The following is a 23,631-nucleotide window of genomic DNA, read 5'->3' as shown; positions in this document are numbered from 1 at the left end:
CTTCTGGCTTTATCTTATTTTTTCTGTCATCTTATTTCTATCCTAGTGTCCTTATCTGTTTGATTCTAACTTAATTTAGTTAAGTTGATATATTTTATATATTATTTTCTTAATCACTTTCAGTCCTTGATAGAACAAGGAAGTGAAAACCATAAATAGAACAAATGTCTGCTGCCTACAGGGCATTTCTGTTTGGGTATTCTTATAGGCCCCTCATAACCAGTGTGTTTGTGTGAAAGTCACTCAGTCGTGTCCGACTCTTTGCAACCCCAAGGACTATACAGTCCGTGGAATTCTCCAGGCCAGGATACTGAAGTGGGTAGCCTTTGTCTTCTCCAGGGGATGTTCCCAACCCAGGTATCGAACCCAGGTCTCCCAAGTTTCAGGCAGATTTTTCACCAGCTGAGCCAGAAGGGAAGCTCTCTCCTTCTTGAAAACTCTTTCCGCTGTATTCTCAGTTTATGAATTTACCATCCACTTAGGTATCCTGGCCTGAATTCTAGACTCTCCACCCTTCCTCACATCTCACTTCCCAAATAATGACCAAGTTCTGTTGATTGTCACATTGAATGTCCCTGTAACTGTCCCTCTCCATGTTCCCCTTGCCTATGTTTGCTTTGTCCCACCTCAGTGCATTCTCCACACGGTAACTAGAGTCATGTGTTTAATTTTTTTTATTATTTACTTATTTGACTGCGCATGGTCTTAGTTGCTGCACATGGGATTTTTAGTTGCAGCATGTAGGGTCTATTTCCCCAGCCAGGGATCGAACCCTGGGCCCCTTCATTGCGTGCATGGAGTCTTAGCCACTGGACCATCAGGGAAGTCCCCTGCAGTGATGTGTTTTAAAAGATCAATCTGACCCAGTCACCCAGTCAAAATGTCTTTTTTTGCCATCATGAGAAAGTTCAGTCTTAGGATGGTATTTGGAGCTCACCATGTGCTTGCCCCAGCCTGTCTTTCCTGCCTCATATCTTGCTGTGGCTGTGCACACTCATCCTTATCAGACATCTCAGAATTCCCCTAAACACTGGGTGTTCTTACAAAACCTCCCCACTTTGGTGATGCCGCTCTGTCCCTTTGCCTGCTGAGTCCTTCCTGTCTCCTTCCTGTCTGAGGAAGAAACTCTCATCAGGTCACTTGCACAGCATGTTTGTAGGTTGTAGAATTTGTATATTGCTTTATTTTCTTTCTTTTTAAAAAAAATTTATTTATTATCTTTAGTTGCACTGGGTCTCGGTTGCTGTCCGTGGGCTTTCACTAGTTGCCATGAGCAGGGACTACTCTAGTTGTAGTCTGTGGGCTTCTCAGGGTGGTGGCTTCTCTTTGTTTGCGGAGCAGGGCTCTAGACATTCTTGGGCTCAGAAGTTGTGGCTCACGGGCTTAGTTGCTCTGTGCTATGTTGGATCTTCCCAGACCAGAGATTGGACGCCTGTCCCCTGCATTAGCAGGTGGATTCTTAGGAATTGCACCACCAGAGAAGTCTGCTTGATTTTTAGTTACTCTTTTGGGCTGATTCAGAAATGACATTACTGTGGTTGGTGGAAGTGATTTTGAGTTCTGAAAACCTAACAATGGAAAAAGCCAGATGATAGTCTGTGTGCGAATTACTGATTGTGTCTCTGGGGAATTGAGATTTATAAACATGCACACAATAAGGAATAGACAGCTTATGTAGGTTAAGCAAAAGATGGGGTTTATTTTAAGGATACAGGGCTCCTCCTTCTGAAGCCAGGAGCAGAGAGGTAGCTAGCTGATCACAGGAAGGAACTGGAACCTGGAGCCCGAATGCTGCTGGGACTTCCTGGGTGTGTGCTTCCTTATAATTGCCGCTTGTACACACTGTGCCTCACCTTGCCTCTGTCTCGCTGCCTCACATTCAGGGGCAATGCTGGTTGTTCCTACGTCATGCCTGACATGTGCAGCTGAACATGTCTAGAGAAAACCAACACAGGCTGGTCGGTCTAATTTTTCTCTCAAGTTTTTATTCTGAAAATGTTCAGATCTGCAGAAAGGTTGATCGAGTCACCTGGATTCATCATTTTGTTGGTGTTGCCTTTTTCTGTATTCACTTCTGAGTGTGTGTGTGTATACGTGTGTACATGTAAACATATATACATAAACAGACATACTGGTTTTGACTGAACTGTTTAAAAGGATGGAAAACCATAAAGCAGAAGTGAGAGGAAGGCGGTGGTGAGGGAAGGCCTTATCCAGAAGGTAGCATGTGAGCAAAGACCAGGAGAGAAGATGCTGGGCAGTTGTCTTGGAGAAGAGTGTGCACAGGAGAAAGGCAGCAGGACAGAAGTGACCCCGAACCCCTGGGCAGGGTGTGGGCTGAAGAGAGAAGAGCCTCTGCATCACTAGGCTTAATACTGTCAAAATATTCCCTGCCCCTTCCTGATCCAAGGTTATGTTTCTCAGCCCCATTGGCTGTAGGCATGGCCCTGTGACTTGCTTTGGCCAGTGAGATGTGAGCAGAAATGAACAGGTCACTTCTGGCCTCTCCCTCTGCCTTGACAAGTGGGAGTGTTCCCTGCAGAGGCTACTCTGTCATCCTGGGTCCTTGGAGTAAGGACAGTTTGGAGCAGAGCAGCACTTACATCTGAATGTTTTCAGACTTTATAGACATAGCAGGAAATAATAATAATTTCCTTCTCTTCATCAGAAATTGTGTGAAAGGAGAAGGAAGACAGGAAAAAATAGAAATTTTTATGTATCACTGCCATTTTCATTTATGTGTAACTTGCGTTAGTGTCTAATACAATGTAAGTACACTCAGTGGAATCATAGCGTATGCCCTTTTGCAACCTGCTTTTTCAACTCTGTTTAAAAATATTGTGGTCAAATACATGTAGCATAGAAATATACCTTCTTGTAAGAGCAGGACATGTTGAAGTGAATGTTTTCTTTTAAAGATACAGCATGACTAAGCCCCATGTGAATGTATTCTATATGTGTAGGTATGTGTAACCTGGATGTCCCAGACTGAGTTGAAGTCCCCTTGTTTGTGTCTTTTCTACCCTCATTGTGTCTTGTGCAGACCTTATTTTGCTGTGTCATAATTGTTGATTTTCTTCTCTGTTTTTCCCCAGTAGATCTGGAAATCCTTGAGGGAAGAGCTTATGACTCCAATATTGTCTTACCTTTAGTGCCTGCTACAGTGGTTGGTGCAAAGTAGGCACTTAATAAACCAGCAAAGGACTGAATTTGAGGCACAAGATAGTGTTCATAAAGTGTCGTGTTTTTCCATTTTATTTATTGATACTCTATATATTTAAACCAGAAAGTGGAAATATTTTTAAAATTTATTTTTTGCTGTGCTGGATCTTCATTGCTGTACAGGCTTTTTCTAGTTGCGGCAAGTGGGGGTACTCTCTAGTTGTGTGCAAGCTTCTCGTTGCGATGCCTTCTCTTGTTGGAGAGCACAGGTTCTAGGCACACAGGCCTCAGTAGTTCTTACACAGGGGCTTAGTTGCCCTGAGGCATGTGGAGTTTTCCCAGACCAGGGATTGGAACCCGTGTCCCCTGCATTGACAAGTAGATTTCTAGCCACTGGACCACAAGGGAAGTCCAAAATATTCTTTATTTCAAAATATAAGCTCATCAAAGAGGGAGTTTATTAATATACTAATATTGTTAGAATATAAATACTGTATCTGTAGTATCAACATCCTATACATAAATCCATTTATTTGTAACTAATCATACACAGACAGCACAGTATCATCAGGAGTGAGGATGCCTCCATTTGCAAGTGCCTGCAATGTCAGGAGATTTTCTTCTCTAAAGAGCAATGGAATCTGGAATTAGACCATCTGTCCTTTTATTTTCTAGCTATAGGACCTTGAGCAGGTCATGTAACCTCTCTTAGTTCAGTTTTCTCATTTGTAAAATGGGAAAATAAGTGTACCATCTCTTTGGATTTTGAACTAAATTTATATACATGAAGTCCTTAGAACCAGCATCTGGCACATCATCAGGGTTTGGTAAGTGTTAATCCTGTTAATATTAATTAGGTTTTTGTCTTAGAGTTTGCAGCATTCTCCCAAAGTTAATTGTCAGTGACCAACCCAAAAAACTTTACTGTCTGAGTAATGTATTCACTTCTGCTTTGTAGGAGAGGAGATGATAGAGTTGTATTGAAAATGAAGGACACATTTAACTGGTGTTCAGTTGAAATTTTTTTTTTCCCAGTTGAAAATCTTTGAAGGAGAAATTAAGTCACTTCTTCTGTAATGTTAAGGTTTAAAGAAAAAGTGTTTTTTTCATATTTTTGGCATCGTGTGACAGTGGTAGATTGAGTTTAATATATCTTTTAAAATAGGGGGGATTTAAATGACAAGACTTTTGGAGCTTTAAGTGAAAATTTAAAAGTTTAAAGAAGTTTAAAAAACTTATGAACTATCACAGAGCTATGGTGTTCAGATTTGAATGTATTTATTTTGAGATATATTGTTAGGTTTAGATGTGTAGATGTGAAAGAGAAAGTCGCTAAGTCGTGCCCAACTCTTTTTGATCCTATAGACTATAGCCCGCCAGGCTCCTCTGTCCATGGGATTCTCCAGGCAAGAATACTGGAATGGGTTGCCATTGCCTTCTCCAGGGGATCCTCCCGACCCAGGGATCGAACCCAGGTCTCCTGCATTGCAGGCAGATATTTTTACCCTCTGAGCCACCAGAGAAGCCAAAGTAATACAGTGAAATTGTCATAACATTTTACACAATTAGACGTGACCAGGTATTGAAAAAAAAAACCTACAATAATATTATCAAAACAAAAGAATCTCTAGAAGGATGCCATCTGGAAGAATAAATATTTGAAAGTGTTTTTCTTAATGTTGAAATTTAGTATTTTAGAATGTAATAATTTGGGAAAGTAAGATGCTTTTGTAGAATGACTGCTAAATTGAAAACAATGCCTTTTGGACTTAGTTTTCCCCAACACAGATGCTAAAAATAGGAGGAACAATTTGGCCCATCCTGTCTTAGCTTCTGCCTCATGTCACCACTGTGGCCCTTGCTGTTTTGAACAGAGGCTGTTTTGAGTCTATTTTTAGTTAATCAGAACCGTGAGGGTAGGAAATACTGCGTCAGAATAGTTCCAGGGAAACCTCTATTTATTTTACCTTTTTTATCCTTTAAAAATTTTATTATTGTTTTTTTTTTTTTTTTTGGCTGTGCCACGTGGCTTGCATGATCTTAGTTCCTCGACCAGGGATAGAACCCCAGGCATCCTGAAGTGGAACCCTGGCCCTCAGGAGTGAAAGTACTGAGTCCTACCCATTGGCCCACCAAGGAATTCCTGGGAAACCTCTATTTTAATGTCATTTGTGAAATAAGAACTGAAACAGTCAAGACAAGAAAAACTAGGAATGAACTTTCATGATCAGTATGTTTGGGTTTGAGTTGTGGTTTAGGACACAAGTTGAGGAATTGGAAGTTCCTTTTTATGCTTTTGGGTTTTTTCTGTCTGTGACATCTAGGAAAGCAATTCTTTTTAAGCAAAAGTCCCTTAACTTTAGGGAGATTATACCAGTCTTGTGTGCTTATATATAAAGTAGAGTAAGCAAAGAGAAAAACGTTTAATAATATTTTGGTGTGTGGTACTATTTTTAGTTTTTGTCTCATATGTTCTCCTTGTGATAAAAGTGAGGTCACGTCTCTTAATAGATTAATTAGATAGGCTTTCATACCTGTGATTGCTCAAAGCCATTCTTTAGGAGGAAGTCTCCAGTCCAGATATTCTCAGGGTCCTCAGGTTGCTAAACCAGTTCAGAGCCACCACCATGGTGGAAGGTGGCCAATCCACTGAAGAGCTTCGTCTCCTACTGAGAGTGTTGCTTTGTGGCCGCCCAGAGCACTGCCCCGGCATGGCTGTTTCTTCGCTCCCCAGCAGGTCTTTAAGATGGGAAGTCAGGACAGGTTCTGCCAATCCTTTTCCAGCTCATGTCATGGGTGGACCTGCCCCTTCTCCTTCCTCCACTCCCCCCTCTCCCTTAATAGTCCACAGGCTATTTCACAAAGTCTTCATTCTTCTTCCTTTTTTTAAAACCTGTGTTTGTGGAATGGTACTGGGAAGGGAATGGGGAAGGCAGCACAGTGGAAATCTTTCTTCTTTGGAAAACTTCCTTCAAGCCCTTATTGCAGTGAGTCAGGACATTTGTGCTATGTTTATAACACTGAGGAGAACATCTGAATTTAACATCGCAGGCTGAACTTGGCACCCAGATTTAAAGTGGCTTTGTGATTTTTCTAAAAGCTGTGTGTGTGTGCTTTCTCAGAGGCAATATTATTTTTCCAATAATAGTAAATTTCATGTGCAATGCATTTTCTAGTGTATTTCATTTATGCTTTCATTAATTCACCAGATATTTAAACGGTACCCGCTATGTGCCAGGGCCTCCCCAGGTGGCACTCTGGCTCGGTAGTTATGACTCCTGGGCTTGGTTGCCCCATGGCATGTGGGATCTCAGTTCCCCAATCAGGGATCAAACCCACATCTGCAGTGGAAGGCAGATTCTTAACGACTGGACCACCAGGAAAGTCCCCAAATCACTTTTGTTACCGTGTCTTAAAGGTAGCTGCCCTGGGATTTGCAGCCCATGCAGGAGATGTAAGACCTAGTGCTCTGTTTCATGGTGTTGTATGCCATCTAGAAGCTGACAGCTCTCAAATTGTCATCCTAACCTGCCCTCTGCCCCACACATCAGATTATATATCTTCATGCCAACTCCATCTGCCTGCTTATTCATAATCTTGTGTCTTAAAAGAACTATTTAATCTCTCCCCACCTCCATTCTTCTTACTGTCTTTACTTTGTAAACTGATGTAATAAATTGCTTGGGCCCAAAATTCAGTGTCATCTTTGCCCCCTCTAGTTTTATCCTCCCCTTCACCTAGATTTAAAATAGCTTTATATTTTTTCCCCAAAAACCGTATGTGTTCTTTTTCAAAGGTAATAACTTTATTCCATAAACAGTATATACCCCACCATTTCTCCCATCAGTAGTGTGTATAATCAGCACCTCCTGTGAGGTTGAACTCTGTTTTCAAAGTATACCCACTAATTGACCACCCGCCATCGTCTTCACAGCTATCCACCCTAGTCCAAATCATCATCCATCTTCCCATAGATTATTCCAGTAGCCTTCTGAGTAGTCTCCACCTACTTTCATTCTCCTCTACAGTTTACTCTCCCCAGCAGCCAAACTAGCAATTTTAAAACGTAGGTCAAATCATGTTCTTTTTCTGATCACAAAACCCCCTGGTGGCTCCCCACAGCCAGTCCTCTTACATTGGCCCTCAAAGCCTGCCTCTTACCTCCGAAAACCTCATCTCCTGCTCTTCCTCCCCTTGCTCATTCTGCTGTAACCACACTGCCCTTGTTGACCTTGGACTTGGCATGCACAGTTGCACCCCACTTCCCAGAGACCCACATGGCTTGCTTCCTCCCTCCCTTCAGGTGTTTTCATGTGTCCCCCTTTATCAGAGAGGCTTCTCAATCCACCTTATGTAAAAATTACGTTGCCCTCTCCCTAGCATGCCTGACTGTCCCTCCTCTGCTTTATTTTTCTCTAATGGTGCTCATAACCACTTGGCATCCTTTTTGTCCATTTGACTGCTGTCCTTTGGACCACCACTAGAATCTTAGTTCCACGAGAGCAGGGACTGTTCTGTTTATTGGGGTACTTGATGAATGAGGTTGAAGGAGGAGTATCTGAAGAGGAGCCAGTATCAGAAGTCTGAAACACTGTCTGGGCTTTGAATATTCAGTGAAATATTCTTGTGTGTGGCTTCAGTACTCCCTTCCCTCTGTGTATTTATTTCTCCTTTTGTCCTGGGTATAAAGACATGTTATGTGTCAGGAAGTTTCCTGGTAGTTCAGATGGTAAAGAATCTGCTTGCAATGCAGAAGACCCAGGTTTGATCCCTGGGTCAGGAAGATCCCTTGGAGAAGGGAATGGCTACCCACTCCAATATTCTGGCCTGGAGAATTCCATGCACAGAGGAGCCTGGCAGGTTACAATCCATGGGGTTGCAAAAAGTCAGACACAACTGAGCAATTAACACATGTGCCTGGCACTATGCTCTCTGCTGGGGATACAGTGGTGAACAAGTAGACATGATTTTCTTAAGGAGCTTCTGTTCTACTAGGGAAGTTAAGACAGTGAATAAGAAATAAGCAAGATATTTTGGACCGTGAAGGTTGCTAGAAAGATGTGACCAGAATATGAAATGAATGTGGTAGGGAGGGCTGTGCTCAATAGGGTGGTCAAGGAAGTCCTCCAGGAGGTGACATTTAAGCTGAGAATGGAAGGAAGAGAAAGAGCCAGGTGGGTCAAGAATTAGGGAAAGTGCTCCTAGAATAAAGGAATTCGCGAGTGGCCAGAGGCAAGCCAGTAGAAATGGAAATGGCAGCACACTCCAGCATTCTTGCCTAGAAAACCCCATGGACAGAGAAGCCGGGCGGGCCGCAGTCCATGAGGTCGTAAAAGAGTCAGGCACAGCAACTAAACAGCAAGAGGCAAGGTAGAGCTGAGATGATCTAGGAACTGTCCGAGGGCCAGAGTAGGACACCATGACCCTGGAGGAGCACTCTGTAGAACATGGTCAGGATCTGGGTTTTATTCCAGGTTCAGTATGGCTGGCTTATTTCACTCAACATAACGTCTTTGGGGCTCATCCGTGTTGCAGCATGTGTCAGAATTTCCTTCCTTTTAAAAACAGTCCATTTATCTGTAGACCATGTTTCATTTATCTGTTTATCTGTTGATAGCACCTGGGTTGCTTCCACCTTTTGCAAATAATTCTGCTATGAACATGGGTAAACAAATAGCTGTTTGAGTCCCTGCTTTCAGGTCTTTTGGGTATATACCTAAAAGTGCAATTACTGGATTATATGGTAATTAGATTTTTAATTTCTTAAGGAACTGCCATTCTGTTTTCCATAGTGGCTGCACCATTTTACATTCTTACCAACAGTGTGCAAGTGTTCCAATTCCTTCATACCCTTGCTCACAGTTGTTATTTTATGTCTTTTCGGTTTGATAGTAGCCATCCTAAGGTGCGTGTGAGGTGTTAGCTCAGAGACCTTGTCTCTTGTGCTTTTAATTTGCATTTCAGAAATCTAAAGCTTTGACGGGCTTCCCACGTGGCGCTAGTGGTAAAGAACTCACCTAGCAGTATAGGAGACAGAAGAGACTCAAGTTCGATCTCTGGGTCAAGAAGATTCCCCTGGAGAAGGGAGTGGCAGCCCACTCCAGTATTCTTGCCTGGAGAATCCTTTTGACAGAGGATCCTGGCAGGCTACAGTCCATAGGGTCACAAAGAGTTGGACACAACTGAAGCGACTTAGCACTCAGAAAGCTTTGAAAGTGTTTGTGTGCATGCTGTTTCTCAGTCCTGTGTGACTCTTTGCAGTCCTGTTAACTGTTGCCCACCAGGCCAGATTGGACCCAGGTAGATCCATTAAGAAGCTTTTGCAGAGGTCCTGGTAAGAGAGGGTGGTGGCCTGGAGAAGATGGTGGCAGAGGAGCTGAGAACAGAAAGTAGACTCATGTGGAAGGAGCAGGACTTGGTGGTAAATAGTCAGGGTTGAGGAGATGAAGGGAAGCTGAACACAGACCCTGTCTCTCTGGCTTGCTCACTGGGCTGGGAACAGTTTGGGGCAGGAGTGTTTTCTGGTCCACCTCCCCCATCCACTCCAGTGAAGTGTTCATGAGAGAACAACTTTGTTAGTTTCTTGAAGTTTTTCTTTCTTCTTATTTTTAAGACAAATATTCTTATTTCTGTTAAACTGGATATACAATTATTATTGCTAGGCAACCAACTTTTAACATATATATAACTGCAATTTAATTTCATGTTAGCAAGACACAGCTGTTGAAAAGATAACTTTGAGTAGATCTAATCACAGTAATAAATAATTTATGGGGAATTCCTGGTGGGCCATTGTTTAGGACTCCATGCTTTTTACTGCTGAGAGCATGGGTTCGAGCCCTGGTCAGGGAACTAAGTTCCTACAAACTGTGTGGTGGGGCCAAAAAATAAATAATAATTTCTACTTTTTTTTTTTTTTTTTTTTTACTTTCTTACAGGGGTCATGGGCTTCTCTTGTGGCTCAGCTGGTAAAGAATCTGCCTGCAATGCGGGAAATCTGGGTTCGATTCCTGGGTTGGAAAGATCCCCTGGAGAAGGGAAAGGCTACCCACTCCAGTATTCTGGCCTGGAGAATTCCGTGGACTGTCCATGGGGTCACTAAGAGTCAGACACGACTAAGTGACTTTCACTTTTACACAGGGGTCATATTCATTAAAGCCCTAGAGGCTAATTTTGCCTTGACCTTCGCTAGTACAGAAGTGACTCTCGATTTGTTTCCTTTCATTACAGAAGCAAATTTTGTTTTTTTAAGTTGCCCTAGAGGGAGAAGTTATATTACACCCCTACCAGTTAATGCACTAAGTGAACAGCAAACTGATCCTCTCCTCATTATTTCCTGGGAAATTAATACAGCAGAACATGTCAGAAAAGCACATGGCGTGTGCTCAGTCACATCCAATTCTTTGTGACCCCGTGGACTGCAGCCTGCCAGGCTTCTCTGTTCACGGGATTTCCCAGGCAAGAATACTGGAGTGGATTGCCACTTCTTGCTCCAGGGCCTGGTGTAGGATAGGCAACTTGACTTCCTTTTCATGTTTAGTTTTATTTCAGAGTGCTGACTTTGTAAACTGATGACAGTGGGTTCTGAGGGGGGCGAAAACTCAGTGGGAATGAATATTACTGCTTTTAAAACAGTGGTTAAGCTTTGGTGATTATTAACTTTTTCAGCTAACGTGAATGAAATTTTCTGCTGACAAGTAACACTAGTCACTGGGCTCTCTGCAGTGCTCGTCACTGAGTTTTTCATCACAGAACTGGTGACAACTTCCACTTCCAGTCCTCCGATGAGGACTGGTGATGACTTCTGCTTTTCCCCTCCCCTGTCCAGTTCTGGCTGGTAAGCACTTGTAGAGACCGGATGCCAAGCTAGGTTTTAGGGCGATAAAGATAAGTGAGCAAGAGGCAGCCAGGGAAGTGTAACCATTCTCAAAGGTTTTGGTCTCAGGTCTTCTTTACACTTTTAGAAAATATTGAGGCTCCCAATGATTTTTTGTTTAGGTGGTTTATATACATCAGTATTTTACCATATTAGTTTGGTAAGAGTACCTGGAGAAGGGAAGGGCTACCCACTCCAGTATTCTGGCCTGGAGAAATCCATGGACTGTGTAGTTCATGGGGTCACAAAGAGTCATACATAACTGAGCAACTTTCACTTCACTTCAGAGAAGTGAAAACTGAGAAATTTAGAAAAATATTTATTAATTCTTTAAAAAAATAATAAAAGCCATGATATGTCAGTAGCAGAAAATGAAGAGGAACTGAAGAGCCTCTTGTTAAAGGTGGTAAGAGGAGAGTGAAAAATCTGGCTTAAAACTCAGCATTCAAAACACTAAGATCATGGCATCCGGCCCCATTGCTCCATGGCAAATAGAAGGGGTAACAGTGGAAGTAGTGACAGATTTTATTTTCTAGGGCTGCAAAATCACTGCAGACAGTGATTGCAGCCATGAAATTAAAAAGAAAGCTTGTTTTCCTTGGAAGGAAAGTTTGACAAACCTAGATAGCATATTAAAAAGCAGAAACATCACTTGCAAACAAAGGTTTGTATGGTCAAAGCTATGGTTTTTTCCATTAGTCATGTACAGATGTGAGAGTTGGATCATAAAGAAGGCTGAGTGCTGAAGAACTGATGCTTTCAAATTGTTGGCTGGAGAAGAATTGAGAGTCTCTTGGACAGCAAGGAGATAAACCAGTTGATCCTAAAGGAAATCAATGCTCAATATTCACTGGAATGACTGATGCTGAAGTTGAAGATCCAGTACTTTGGCCGCCTGATTGGAAGAGCTGACTCATTGGAAGGGACCCTGATGCTGGGAAGGACTGAAGGCAAAAGGAGAAGAGAGAAGCAGAGGTTGAGATGGTTTGATAGCATTACTGACTCAATGGTAATTTGAGCAAACTCCAGGAGATGATGAAGGACAGGGAAGCCTGGCATGCTGCAGTCCATGGGGTCACAAAGAATTGGACTTGGTGACTGAACAAACAACATCAGTGTTAATAACATGTTTTTAATGAAAATAACTGACTTCCTACTTTTGCATTCCAATCCCTTAAGATGAAAAGGACATCTTTTTTTGGTGTTAGTTCTAGAAGATCTTGTCGGTCGTCATAAAACCGTTCAACTTCAGCTTCTTCGGCATTAGTGCTTGGGGCATAGACTTGAATTACTGTGATGTTGAATGGTTTGCCTTGGAAATGAACAGAGTCATTCTGTCATTTTTGAGATTACACCCACGTACTACATTTTGGAGTCTTGTTGGCTATGAGGGTTACTCCATTTCTTCTAAGCGATTCTTGCCCACAGTAGTAGGTATAATGGTCATCCGAATTAAATTCACCCAGTCCAGTCCATTTTCATTCACTGATTCCTCAAATGTCTGTTCACTCTTGCCATCTCCCGTTGGACCACTTCCAATTGACCTTGATTCATAGACCTAACTTTCCAGGTTCCTCTGCAGTATTGTTCTTTACAGCATCGGACTTCCATCACCAGTCACATCCACAACTGGGCATTGTTTTTGCTATGGCTCTGTGTCTTCATTCTTTCTGGAGTTATTTCTCCACTCTTCTTCAGTAGCATATTGGGCATCTACCGACCTGGGGAGTTCATCTTTCAGTGTCATATCTTTTTGCCTTTTCATGCTGTTGATGGGGTTCTCCAGGCAAGAATACTGAAGTGGTTTTCCATTCCCTTTTTCAGTGGACCACGTTTTGTCAGAACTGTCCACCATGACCCGTCCATCTTGGGTGGCTCTACATGGCATGGCTCATAGTTTCATTGAGTTAGACAAGGCTGTAGTCCATGTGATCAGTTTGGTTAGTTTTCTGTGATTGTTGTTTCATTCATATGTGGCTCAGATCATGAACTCCTTATTGCAAAATTCAGACTTAAATTGAAGAAAATAGGGAAAGCCACTAGACCATTCGGGTATGCCTAAATCAAATCACTTATGATTATACAGTGGAAGTGACAGATAGATTCAAGGGATTAGATCTGATCAGAGTGCCTGAAGAACTATGGACAGAGGTTCATAACATTGTACAGGAAGCAGTGATCAAGACCATCCCCAAGAAAAACAAATGCAAAAAGGCAAAATGGTCATCTGAGGAGGCCTTACAAATAGCTGAGAAAAGAAGAGAAGCTAAAGGCAAAAGAGAAAAGGATAGATACATTCATCTGAATGTAGAGTTCTAAAGAACGGCAAGGAGAGAGAAGAAAGCCTTCCTCAGTGATCAATGCAAAGAAATAGAGGAAGACAATAGAATGGGAAAGACTAGAGATCTCTTCAAGAAAATTAGAGATACCAAGGGAATATTTCATGGAAAGATGGTCACAATAAAGGACAGAAATGATATGGACCTAACAGAAGCAGAAGATATTAGGAAAAAGTGGCAAGAATACACAGAAGAACTGTACAAAAAAGATCTTAATGACCCAGATAACCATGATGGTGTGATCACTTACCTAGCCCAGACATCCTGGAGTGCGAAGTCAAGTGGGCCATAGGAAGCATCACTACAAACAAAGCTAGTGATGAGGTGATGAAATTCCAGCTGAGCTATTTCAGGTCCTAAAAGATGATGTGAAAGTGCTGCACTCAATATGCCAGCAAATTTGGAAAACTTGGCAGTGGCTTCAGGATTGGAAAAGGTCAGTTTTCATTCCGATCCCAAAGAAAGGCAGTGCCAAAGAATGTTCAGACTACCACATAATTGCACTTATTTTACATGGTATCAAAGTTTTAAATTACATGCTTGAAATTCTCCAAGCTTATCTTTAACAGTGCCTGAACTGAGAACTTCCAGATGTTCAAGCTGGATTTAGAAAAGGCACAGAGGAATCAGAGATCAAATTGCTAACATCATTTGGATCATCAAAGAAGCAAGAGAGTTCCAGAAAAACATCTGCTTCTGCTTTGTTGACTACACCAAAGCCTTTGACAGTGTGGTTCACAACAAATTATGGAAAATTCTTAAGGAGATGTGAATACCAGACCACCTTACCTGCCTCCTGAGAAATCTGTATGCAGGTTAAGAGGCAACAGTTAAAACTGGACATGGAACAACAGACTGGTTCCAAATTGGGAAAGGAGTATGTCAAGGCTGTATATTGTCACCCTGTTTATTTAACTTATATGCAGAGTACATCATGAGAAATGCTGGTCTGGATGAAGCACAAGCTAAAATCAAGATTGCTGGGAGAAATATCAATAACCTCAGATATGCAGATAATACAACCCTTATGGCAGAAAATGAAGAGGAACTAGAGAGCCTCTTGATGAACGTGAAAGAGGAAAGTGAAAAAGCTGGCTTAAAACTCATCATACAAAAACGAAGATCATGGCATCTGGTCCCATCACTTCATGGCACATAGATGGGGAAACAGCGGAAACAGAGACTTTATTTGCTTGGGCTCCCAAATCACTGCAGACAGTGACCGCAGCCATGAAATTAAAAGACAGCTGTTCCTTGGAAGAAAAGCTATGACAAACCTTGACAGTGTCTCTGCTTTTTAAAGCAGAGACATTACTTTGCTGACAAAGGTCTGCCTAGTCAAAGCTATGGTTTTTCCAGTGGTCATGTATGGATGTGAGAGTTGGACCATAAAGAAAGCTGAGTGCAGAAGAATTGATGCTTTTGAACTGTGGTGTTGGAGAAGACTCTTGAGGGTCCCTTGGACAGCAAGAAGATCCAACCAGTCCATCCAAAAGGAAATCGGTCCTAAATATTCATTGGAAGGACATGCTAAAGCTGAAGCTCAGCATGAATACGTTGTAAAGAACTGATGCAAAGAATATGATGCAAAGAACTGACTCACTGGAGAAGACCGTGATGCTGAGAAAGATTGAAGGCAGGAGGAGAAGGGGATGACAGAGCAGGAGATGGGTGGATGGCATCACTGACCTGAAGAACATGAGTTTAAGCAAACTCTAGGAGTTGGTGAAGGACACGGAAGCTTGGCGTGCTGTAGTCCACGGGGTCACAAAGAGTCAGAGACGTCTGAGTGACTGAACTGAACTGAACGAAAATAACTACATTTTCCAGAACAAATTCAGTGAGTGACACTGTTTTTACTTTCGCAATTCTCTTAAATGTCTAATTTAATGGAAGACAGCTGGAATCTCATTAACTTTTTTATTTAATTTGCTGCAGCATGCTTGTCATGTAGCCTCTGGAAAACTCCACTTGACACGGGGGAATGAGAGTGAAAAAGGCAAATGCCTTAATGTTTGGCTTCACAGACCCTCTGAAAGTGTTTTTGAGACCCCTAGATATGGCCAGCTTTAGTGATAGGAGCGCAGACACTAAAGCTAGATTTTAGCGAGTTCAAATTCCAGCTTTGCCACTGGCCCGTTAGGCAAGACATCTAACCTGTCTGTACCTCAGTTTGCTCATATACAAAATGTACATAGGTACCTGCTTCAGTGGGTTATTATGAGGATTGAATAGTAAGGTGTAAAGTACTTAGAACATTACTAGAAGCATCAGTTTTTATTTAAATAAATAAGCCCTGTTAATAATTCTTTTCATCAAGGAATTTAATCTAGTTAAGGAGATGGTTGAAAAACCAAACAACTTCAGGATTTTGTATAAATTCCTTGATAAATATATTTATAGGAGAGGCTTCTCAACTTTGGGGCCAAGAGTCAGGACATTCCTGTTGTCTGAACCATGGAAGGTGCAGATTTCCACCAATGTTAGAATGACTTATAAATTCTTAATTCAGACAGTGTCCATCCCCATTAATGTTTGCTGTAATTTAACTTTTTTATCTTCCTTATTCGTAATGGAAAGAGTGTGAGCAGCCTAATTGGTTTGCTTCTCTGATGCCCACTTAGAGCCAGAAACTTTATCATAATTGTCAGATATGCCCACTGTGTGGGAGGGCAGGTGCTCAGAGTTCATTGCCTGGTTATGAATTAATGACAGTCAAAATGTGGGAAAACCATTTCTGTGATACACTGGGCTTCTGTGGTACATATTTGTAATCACTTGGTAACTCTGGGATATAATTGTAAGGAGGAAATTATAGATAATATTTTTATTGAAAGTTAAACCTAATCATTTTGTTTTTAAAAATGAGAGTAAAATCTCTTAATGTAACTTTTGTTATTTTCTCATTGTTTTAGGGAATTATATTGGATATTTATTATATTTTTAAACTTTAAACTTTTTATTTTGCATTGGGATATAGCCAGTTAATTAACAGTGTTGTGGTAGTTTGAGATGAACATCTAAGGGACTCAGCCAGACACAGTGTATATTTGTTTTAAATTCTATTTAAAATGACCAAGTCTGTGGATTTTATTACAATAACAAGGAGCTTTAATGTGTTGAAAAGTGTAGTATGCTTAGTGTAAATTCACAGTGTCACTCAAGGTTTGATAAACAGGTGGTAAAAAAATTAAGATGCAATTTTTAAAAAGTTAGTTGGTACCTTATAAAAATACTGCCATACAGAGTTATCGTTTGTCTCAAATGAGTCCTTTTTTCTCAAGGCATGTTTAGTTTTTAATGCTCAGGTATGGTTATTGATAATGTTAATAATGTTATTCTCATGCAGAGTTGTTTCTACTGTTTTTCACAGAATCCTCTTTCCCCCTCATTGTAGATCCGACGGAGGCGCCTTGCACGACTTGCTGGTGGACAGACCTCCCAGCCTACCACCCCTCTCACTTCTCCCCAGAGGGAGAACCCCCCCGGGCCTCCTATAGCAGCATCAGCTCCAGGCCCCTCCCAGAGCCTTGGTCTGAACGTCCACAACATGACCCCCGCTACCTCCCCCATTGGTGCATCAGGTAAGCCTCACCTTCATACCTGGGAGCTTTCTGTTACAGTTGTGACATTTCCACGCCAGGATAAAATGAACAGCAACTTTTTAAAATCCTGCAAGCAGTGGTTTAAAGATTAAGGTCATTACAGTGTGTTTTGTTAACGTCTGTTCATTTTGATGTTTTGACAGTGATGTGTTGAAGCTGACTGTTTTCTGTAACTTTCATGCTTTTTTTCCGACAAGGCCAGGTCTTTGTCTCTGATGACAAGGAGCTTAAGACTAAATTTGGTTCTGCAGATTTTATGACTTTGGTTGATACTTTTCCTTTTAAGATAAAATATTCTGCAAATGCAAGATTGAAATAATGGTCAGAATAATGCCTCTGATTATGGATTTCATTGTCTTCATTCTATATTGTCATAGAAGCTTTTCTCTAAATTTTCAGGGTATGGAAAGTTCGCCTGGGGAATTCCCTGATATTCCAATGGTTAGGACTGTGTACTCTCACTGCTGAGGGCCTGGATTCAACACCTGGTCAGGGAACTAAGATCCCATAAGCCTTGCAATATGGCCAAAAAGAAAATAAAATAGAATAAAAGTTTGAACTCTTAACTACAGAAGTATTAATATAAATGAGCCATAATAAGTTCACCTGATATGATGTCTTCTAACTGTCTCATTGATAGTTTAACTGTTGTAGAAGTTAATTTCTTTATAATTAACGAGCTCATGATTGATGTCCATGGTTGTCTTTGTTGGGAAATGTATCTTTTATGATATCTGTCTTTTTGCTAAGTGAACTTTTCTATCAAATGTAATAACTATTGACTTTATAATTATTATAATAGTTAAGATTCTAAGTAGGAAAAAGCAGGTGCTAAGAGACCTGCATTGATCATCATATCATCTAATAATGTAATATCTGATTGTCAGCTCTGCTCTTGTTTAATGCACTGTCACCTCTGAACAATCCATCTTCATGATCTAGGATAACTTGTCGATTAAAAGTTATCTGCGGAGTTTCTGTTACTAAAACTCTCATTAGGCATCATTGTAGGCCCCTCCTAAGGCAAATATAAATGCTTCTATGTAAATCTGCTGCTTATTAAATGAGAGAGGCTCAGGCCAAAACATGTTAGTAATAAACGATGCCTGTGTCTGAAATGTTTCCTGGTTACACTGCTTAGAGAAGCTGTGGTGATCTACTAGGAGAAAGGTTCAGGATTCCAATTGTGTTTTCTCCTTTTTCTGCCTTTGCCTATGGTGCCGCTGGCAGTGCTGCTTGTCTCACCATGATCAGACCCCACTTGGGATGCTGGAAAGTGTCCAGGGAAGAGCTTGTGGGATGGGGAGGGACTTAAAAACTTCGCTGCATCAGCAAAGTGTCCTGGGGACTTGGAACCCTGCCTGCTCTCAGCAGGCTCCTGCTGCTCCTTGCTACAGCAGGTCGTCTCGGCATGCCCCTTAGGCCCGCTCATGTCAGCCACCCTGTCTCCCCCTGTCCTCATGCCTCATCTCCCAGTCTCTAATCCTTATGTGGCTTGTCATATGTACCTTTCCTTCCCCGCTTCCCTAAATTCTGAAAGCCTTGTGCCCAGCCACCAGCAAAATCACGCTCTGTCAGCATCCCTTCCCCTTAGTGCTCTCACTGGATCTGACCTCTTTCTCCATGGCTTTCTCGTTTCTTCTTCTAGACCATTCCTCTACCCTGAAAACACATTGGTTTGAATCTTGTGTCACCTAACAGTATTCTCCACTTCTCTCACTTGTTGAGGCTTATATTCCAAAGCCTGCTCACCCACAGGACTCGTTATGTCCACTATTTGTCTGTCCAGCACTGTTTCTGTCTTAATTTGTGATGATTTCATTAGCTGTGTGGGATGATCCTTCCAGAACTCTGACCTCTCTGTCTCTTGAGCTCCTCCCCTTCAGCGACCTTTCCTTCCCTCTGACTCCAGCCACTCACTGCCACGGTCAGACTCTAGATTTTTCAGTCTCAGCGACTTTCTGACCACCACCTTCGGCTTTTTAGCTCACCCCTCTGTGCCCAAATCCTCAATGTTCCCTCAGGGCTACAGTCTGTTGTCCCATCACCTTTTTACTTTCCTCATGTTCCCCCTCCTCGTGTCCTTACTTCCCTCCTCAACCTGCGGAAATTTCATGGCCAGTCACTACTGTCACTCCTTCTCTGGCCTCTCTCTCGCTGTCTTCCTCCCTTAAAGTATGATCCTCGTCTTAAGTCCCAGTCCCCTCCTGTTCTTGGTCTCTTGCTGTGAAATAGGGCTAGAGAAAAACCATACTAGCAGTCTCATTTCAGAGCCATCATCACAAACTCAAGTGGACCCTTAATACTAGTGAGTAATTGTACGGTATTTCCTTGTTCACTCTCCCACAGTCTGTTTCAGTCTATTTCATACCTTCTCTAATCTGTAACACCTCTTCTCCATGTACACCCTTGGCTGGTGGCCCAGCTTCCAGTTTTGTGGAGAGAACAGACGCAGGCAGAAGGGAACCTACCTCCTTCAACTTCGATCCTGCCTCCACTACCAACCAGTATGTGCGGCCAGTTTTTGTCATAGTTGAACTGTCCCTGCCCTTGCTGCCGTCTGTACCCTGGATCCCATCTCCTCTCACTGCCCAGAGCCATTGCTACAGCAGTTCCTGTCGTCTCTTCTGCTTCATCTGGTTCTCCATCTCAAGTGGAAACCTTTTATTTTTGTTTAAACAGCCATTGTACATGCTGTTCCTTCTCGCATCATGGGAGTAAATGAAAAAGAACTCTCTTGATCTCATATCCCCTGCTGACTTCCACCCCACTTCTCTGCACCCCTTCACAACGATTTCTAGAATGAGTTGTCTCTTTAGTCTCCTCTTTCTGTCCTTGGACTTTGCTGAGTCGAATCCCATCAGGTGAGGCCTCCTGTGGTCAGCTCTGAGTCACCGTCTGGTCTGACCTGTCAGCTTCATTCCACGTGGCTTTGGTCTTCTTCTTGAAACACTCTCTCTTCAGCTTCAGAGCGTTACACTCCTGATTTTCATCCTGTCTCCATCTGTTCCTTCTTAGTTCTTTGTATGAGTCTTTTTCATTTCCCAAGCTTCTAAAGGTCAGGGTTCAAGGGCTCAATATTTAACCTCTTTTTCTCTCTATCTCTATGCTTTATTCTCTTATTAATTTTATCCAGTTTCCTGGGTTTGATTAGTATTTCTAATTTAACGAAGTTGGTACCTGTTGGTACCGAAGTTGGCCTGTTCTTTGAACTTCAGTGTGAAGTTCATCTAATACACGTCTCACAGTTAACACATTCAAAATCAAGTTCGTGATATTTCCTTACATCTTATTTTTTCTTAGAACCCTATGTCAGTAAATGATAACTCATTTTTTTTCTAGTTGCTTAAGCTTAAAATGGGCATCCCTGGTGGCTCAGATGGTAATGAATCGACCTGCAGTGGAGGAGACCTGGGTTCAGTCCCTGGCTAGGGAAGATCCCCTGGAGAAGGGAATGGCAACCCACTCCAGTATTCTTGTCTGGAGAATTCCATAGATAGAGGAGCCTGGTGGGCTATATAGTTCGTGGGCTTGCAAAGAGTTGGACATGACTGAGTGACTAACACTTCACTCTTCTTCAAGCTTAAAACATTCTCTCTTCTTTTTACCTCATATTCTAGGTTGAGAGTCAGCAAATTCTTTCTTTAAAGGGCCAGTTAGTAAATATTTTTGGCTCTGCAGGCTGTGCAGTCTCTCACAAACATTCTTCTCTACCCCCTAGCACAAAACAGCTATAGACTTTGTGTCAACTGATGAGCATTGCTGTGTTTCAATAAAACTTCATTTACAAAAATAAGTAAGTGTGGCCTGTGGACTGAGGCTTGCTGACCTCTGTCCTAGGTCCATCAGCAAAATTTAGAACCAGACTCAATTCTCACCACCTCTTCTCATCTCACCGCCTCTCCTGCTACTGCCCAGGTTCAAGGCACTTGCGTATCTCACCTGGACTACTAGAGTGGGCTCTAGACGTGTCTCTCCGTGCCTGCCCTGGCTTCACCTCAGTCTGTTGTTCATGCAGAGCCAGACTAGGTTCCACTGAAGCAAGACTACAGCACTGCAAAGCATTATTCTTTTCAGCAAGGAGGATAGTTATTGTCACAACAGTAACCAACAGACTTGGGCAACTCTGAATGGTTCATTCTTGGCAGATGCACCTCTATGCTGTTAAGTCACCATTGTGTTTCTCGTAATCATCATTATTCATAATCACAAACAGGTAGATATTATTAGCCATACTCTTGGCAGATTGGATAAACAGATTTTCAGGAAGTGAAGTGAAAGTCACTCAGTGGTGTCTGATTCTTTGCAACCCCATGGATTATATACAGTTCATGGAATTCTCCAGGACAGAATGCTGGAGTGGGTAACCTTTCCCATCTCCAGGGGATCTTCTCAACCCAGGGATCGAACCGAGGTCTCCTGCACTGCAGGTGGATTCTTTACTAGCTGAGCCACAAGGAAAGCCCAGATTTTCAGGAACTTACTTAATAGGTTTAAGTGAAACAGAAAATAAACCCCTCCTAAGACAGGTCACATCATCTTCTGTTGTCTTCTGGCCTCAATCGAAATAAAAATCAGAGTCCTTACCTCGACCTGGGGCTGCATGAGGTCCTGCCCTGAACCTGTCCTCGTCTCTCTTTGCCCTTCTTCCTCCTTCAGCTACAAATGTGCTGGCTTCCCCTCTGTTCCTGGGACATTCCAGACATGGTTCCTGTTTGTGTTTGTTTTTTGTGTGTCTGTGTGTGTTAGTTGCTCAATCCTGTCCAACTCTTTGAGACCCCATGAACTGTAACCCACCAGGTTCCTCTGTCCATGGGATTCTCCAGGCAAGAATACTAGAGTGGGTTGCCATTCCTTTCTCCAGATCTTCCCAACCCAGGGACTGAACCCAGGTCTCCAGCATTGCATGTGGATTCTTTACTGACTGAGCCACCAGGAAAACCATGGTACCTGTTGGGGGTTTTTATGTTTGCTGTTTCTTTGCCTAGAATGCTCATACCCTAAAGTCCACACGGCATTTTCCTTCTACTCTTCATATGTTTACCCAAGTGTCACTTTTTCAAAAAGGCCACCTTGTCTACACTTGATCTTAGCCAAAAGGCTGAGAAGCGATGACCACCTTGTCTAAACGTTCATCCTGTATCTGATATAGACACTTTTTCCTCGAGCTCTTGTTGCCCACAACATAGCATGTATATTACTTGTTGTTCTTCAGTGATGTTCGACTCTTGCGATCCCATGGACTGCAGCACGCCAGGTTTTTCTGTCCTTCACTGTCTCCTAGAGTTTGCTCAGATTCATGTTCATTGAGTCGGTGATGCCGTCCAACCATCTCATCCTCTGTCGTCACCTTCTCCTCCTGCCTCCAATCTCTCAGCATCCTGGTCTTTTCTAATGAGTCAGCTCTTTGCATCAGGTGGCCAAAGTATTGGAGCTTCAGCTTTAGCATCAATCCCTCCAATGTATATTCAAGATTGATTTCCTTTAGGATTGACAGGTTGGATCTCCTTGCAGTCCAAGGGACTCTCAAGAGTCTTCTTCAACACCACAGTTCAAAAGCATCAGTTTTCTGGTGCTCAGCTTTATGGTCCATCTCTCACATCCATACTTGACTACTGAAAAAACCATTGCTTTAACTAGGCGGACCTTTGTCAGCAAAGTAATGTCTCTGCTTCTTAATACGCTGTCTAGGTTTGTCATAGCTTTTCTTCCAAGGAGCAAGCGTCTTTTAATTTCATGGCTGCAATCACCATCTGTAGTAATTTTGGAGTCCTGGGAAATAGAATCCCTCACTGTTTCCAGTACTTGTAGTGTATCCTGTTTTCTCTGCTTCCTTTCCTAGTGTGAGCTCCATGGGGGCAAGGACTTGTGTGCGTTTTATTCATGAAAACAGTGTGAGTAGTTTCCATGAGGATGATGATGCCTTGTGCTTACCCTCTGTGGTCCGAGATGACAAACATAGGGCCAGTTGGTAGCTTTATTATCCACTGAGTGTGAAGGGAAGACTTCTGTTCCAGAATGAAGTGCTTCTTGGACAAATACTCGGTTGGCTGCCACCCGTGGTAAAAGGTTCTGATCCGGTAGTGACCAGGCAGTTATTCTGCAGTCTTCTTATTGCTTAACCCTTGGATTGCAAGGAGATCCAACCAGTCAATCCTAAAGGACATAAATCCTGAATATTCATTTGAAGGACTGATGCTGCAGCTCCAGTACTCTGTCCTCCTGATGCAAAGAGTCGACTCATTGGAAAAGACCCTGATGCTGGGAAAGATTGAAGGGGGCGTCAGAGGATGAGATGGTTGGAATGACTCAATGGACATGAGTTTGAGCAAACTCTAGGAGATAGTGAAGGACAGGGAAGCCTGACATGCTACAGTCCATGGGTTTTCAAAGATTCGGATGCAACTAAGCGACTGAACAACAATTTCTTAATCAGGGTGCTTTCAGTACAAGTGACAGAAGCAAGGGTTCAGAAGTTGGCTGTGAGTCCTGTGGTTGCTTCTCCCATCTGGCCCCAGCTTCTGCAGTGCCACCTACCTTTATATTAGTTTCCTGAGGCCATCATAGCAAAGTATCCAAAATTTGATGACTTAAAACAATAGAAATTGTCCTCTCACAGTTCTGGAGATTAGAAGTCTGATGTCAAGGT

At 42.4% G+C, this 23,631-nt stretch overlaps 1 protein-coding gene across 2 annotated transcripts in view; it reads left to right on the top strand.

Moving 5' to 3' along the window:
• UBE4B (ubiquitination factor E4B) overlaps window positions 1-23,631 on the top strand; it is a 122,056-nt gene that overhangs the window by 20,204 nt on the left and 78,221 nt on the right. For both annotated transcript variants that reach the window (XM_005690715.3, XM_005690714.3), the window contains exon 2: window positions 16,775-16,961. In XM_005690715.3, coding sequence (XP_005690772.1) covers window positions 16,775-16,961 — 187 coding nt within the window. The remainder of the gene's footprint in view (window positions 1-16,774; window positions 16,962-23,631) is intronic.

The sequence above is a fragment of the Capra hircus genome, chromosome 16, assembly GCF_001704415.2.
Source record: "Capra hircus breed San Clemente chromosome 16, ASM170441v1, whole genome shotgun sequence".
NCBI lineage: Eukaryota > Metazoa > Chordata > Mammalia > Artiodactyla > Bovidae > Capra > Capra hircus.
This window is presented reverse-complemented; position numbering and strand designations above follow the sequence as displayed.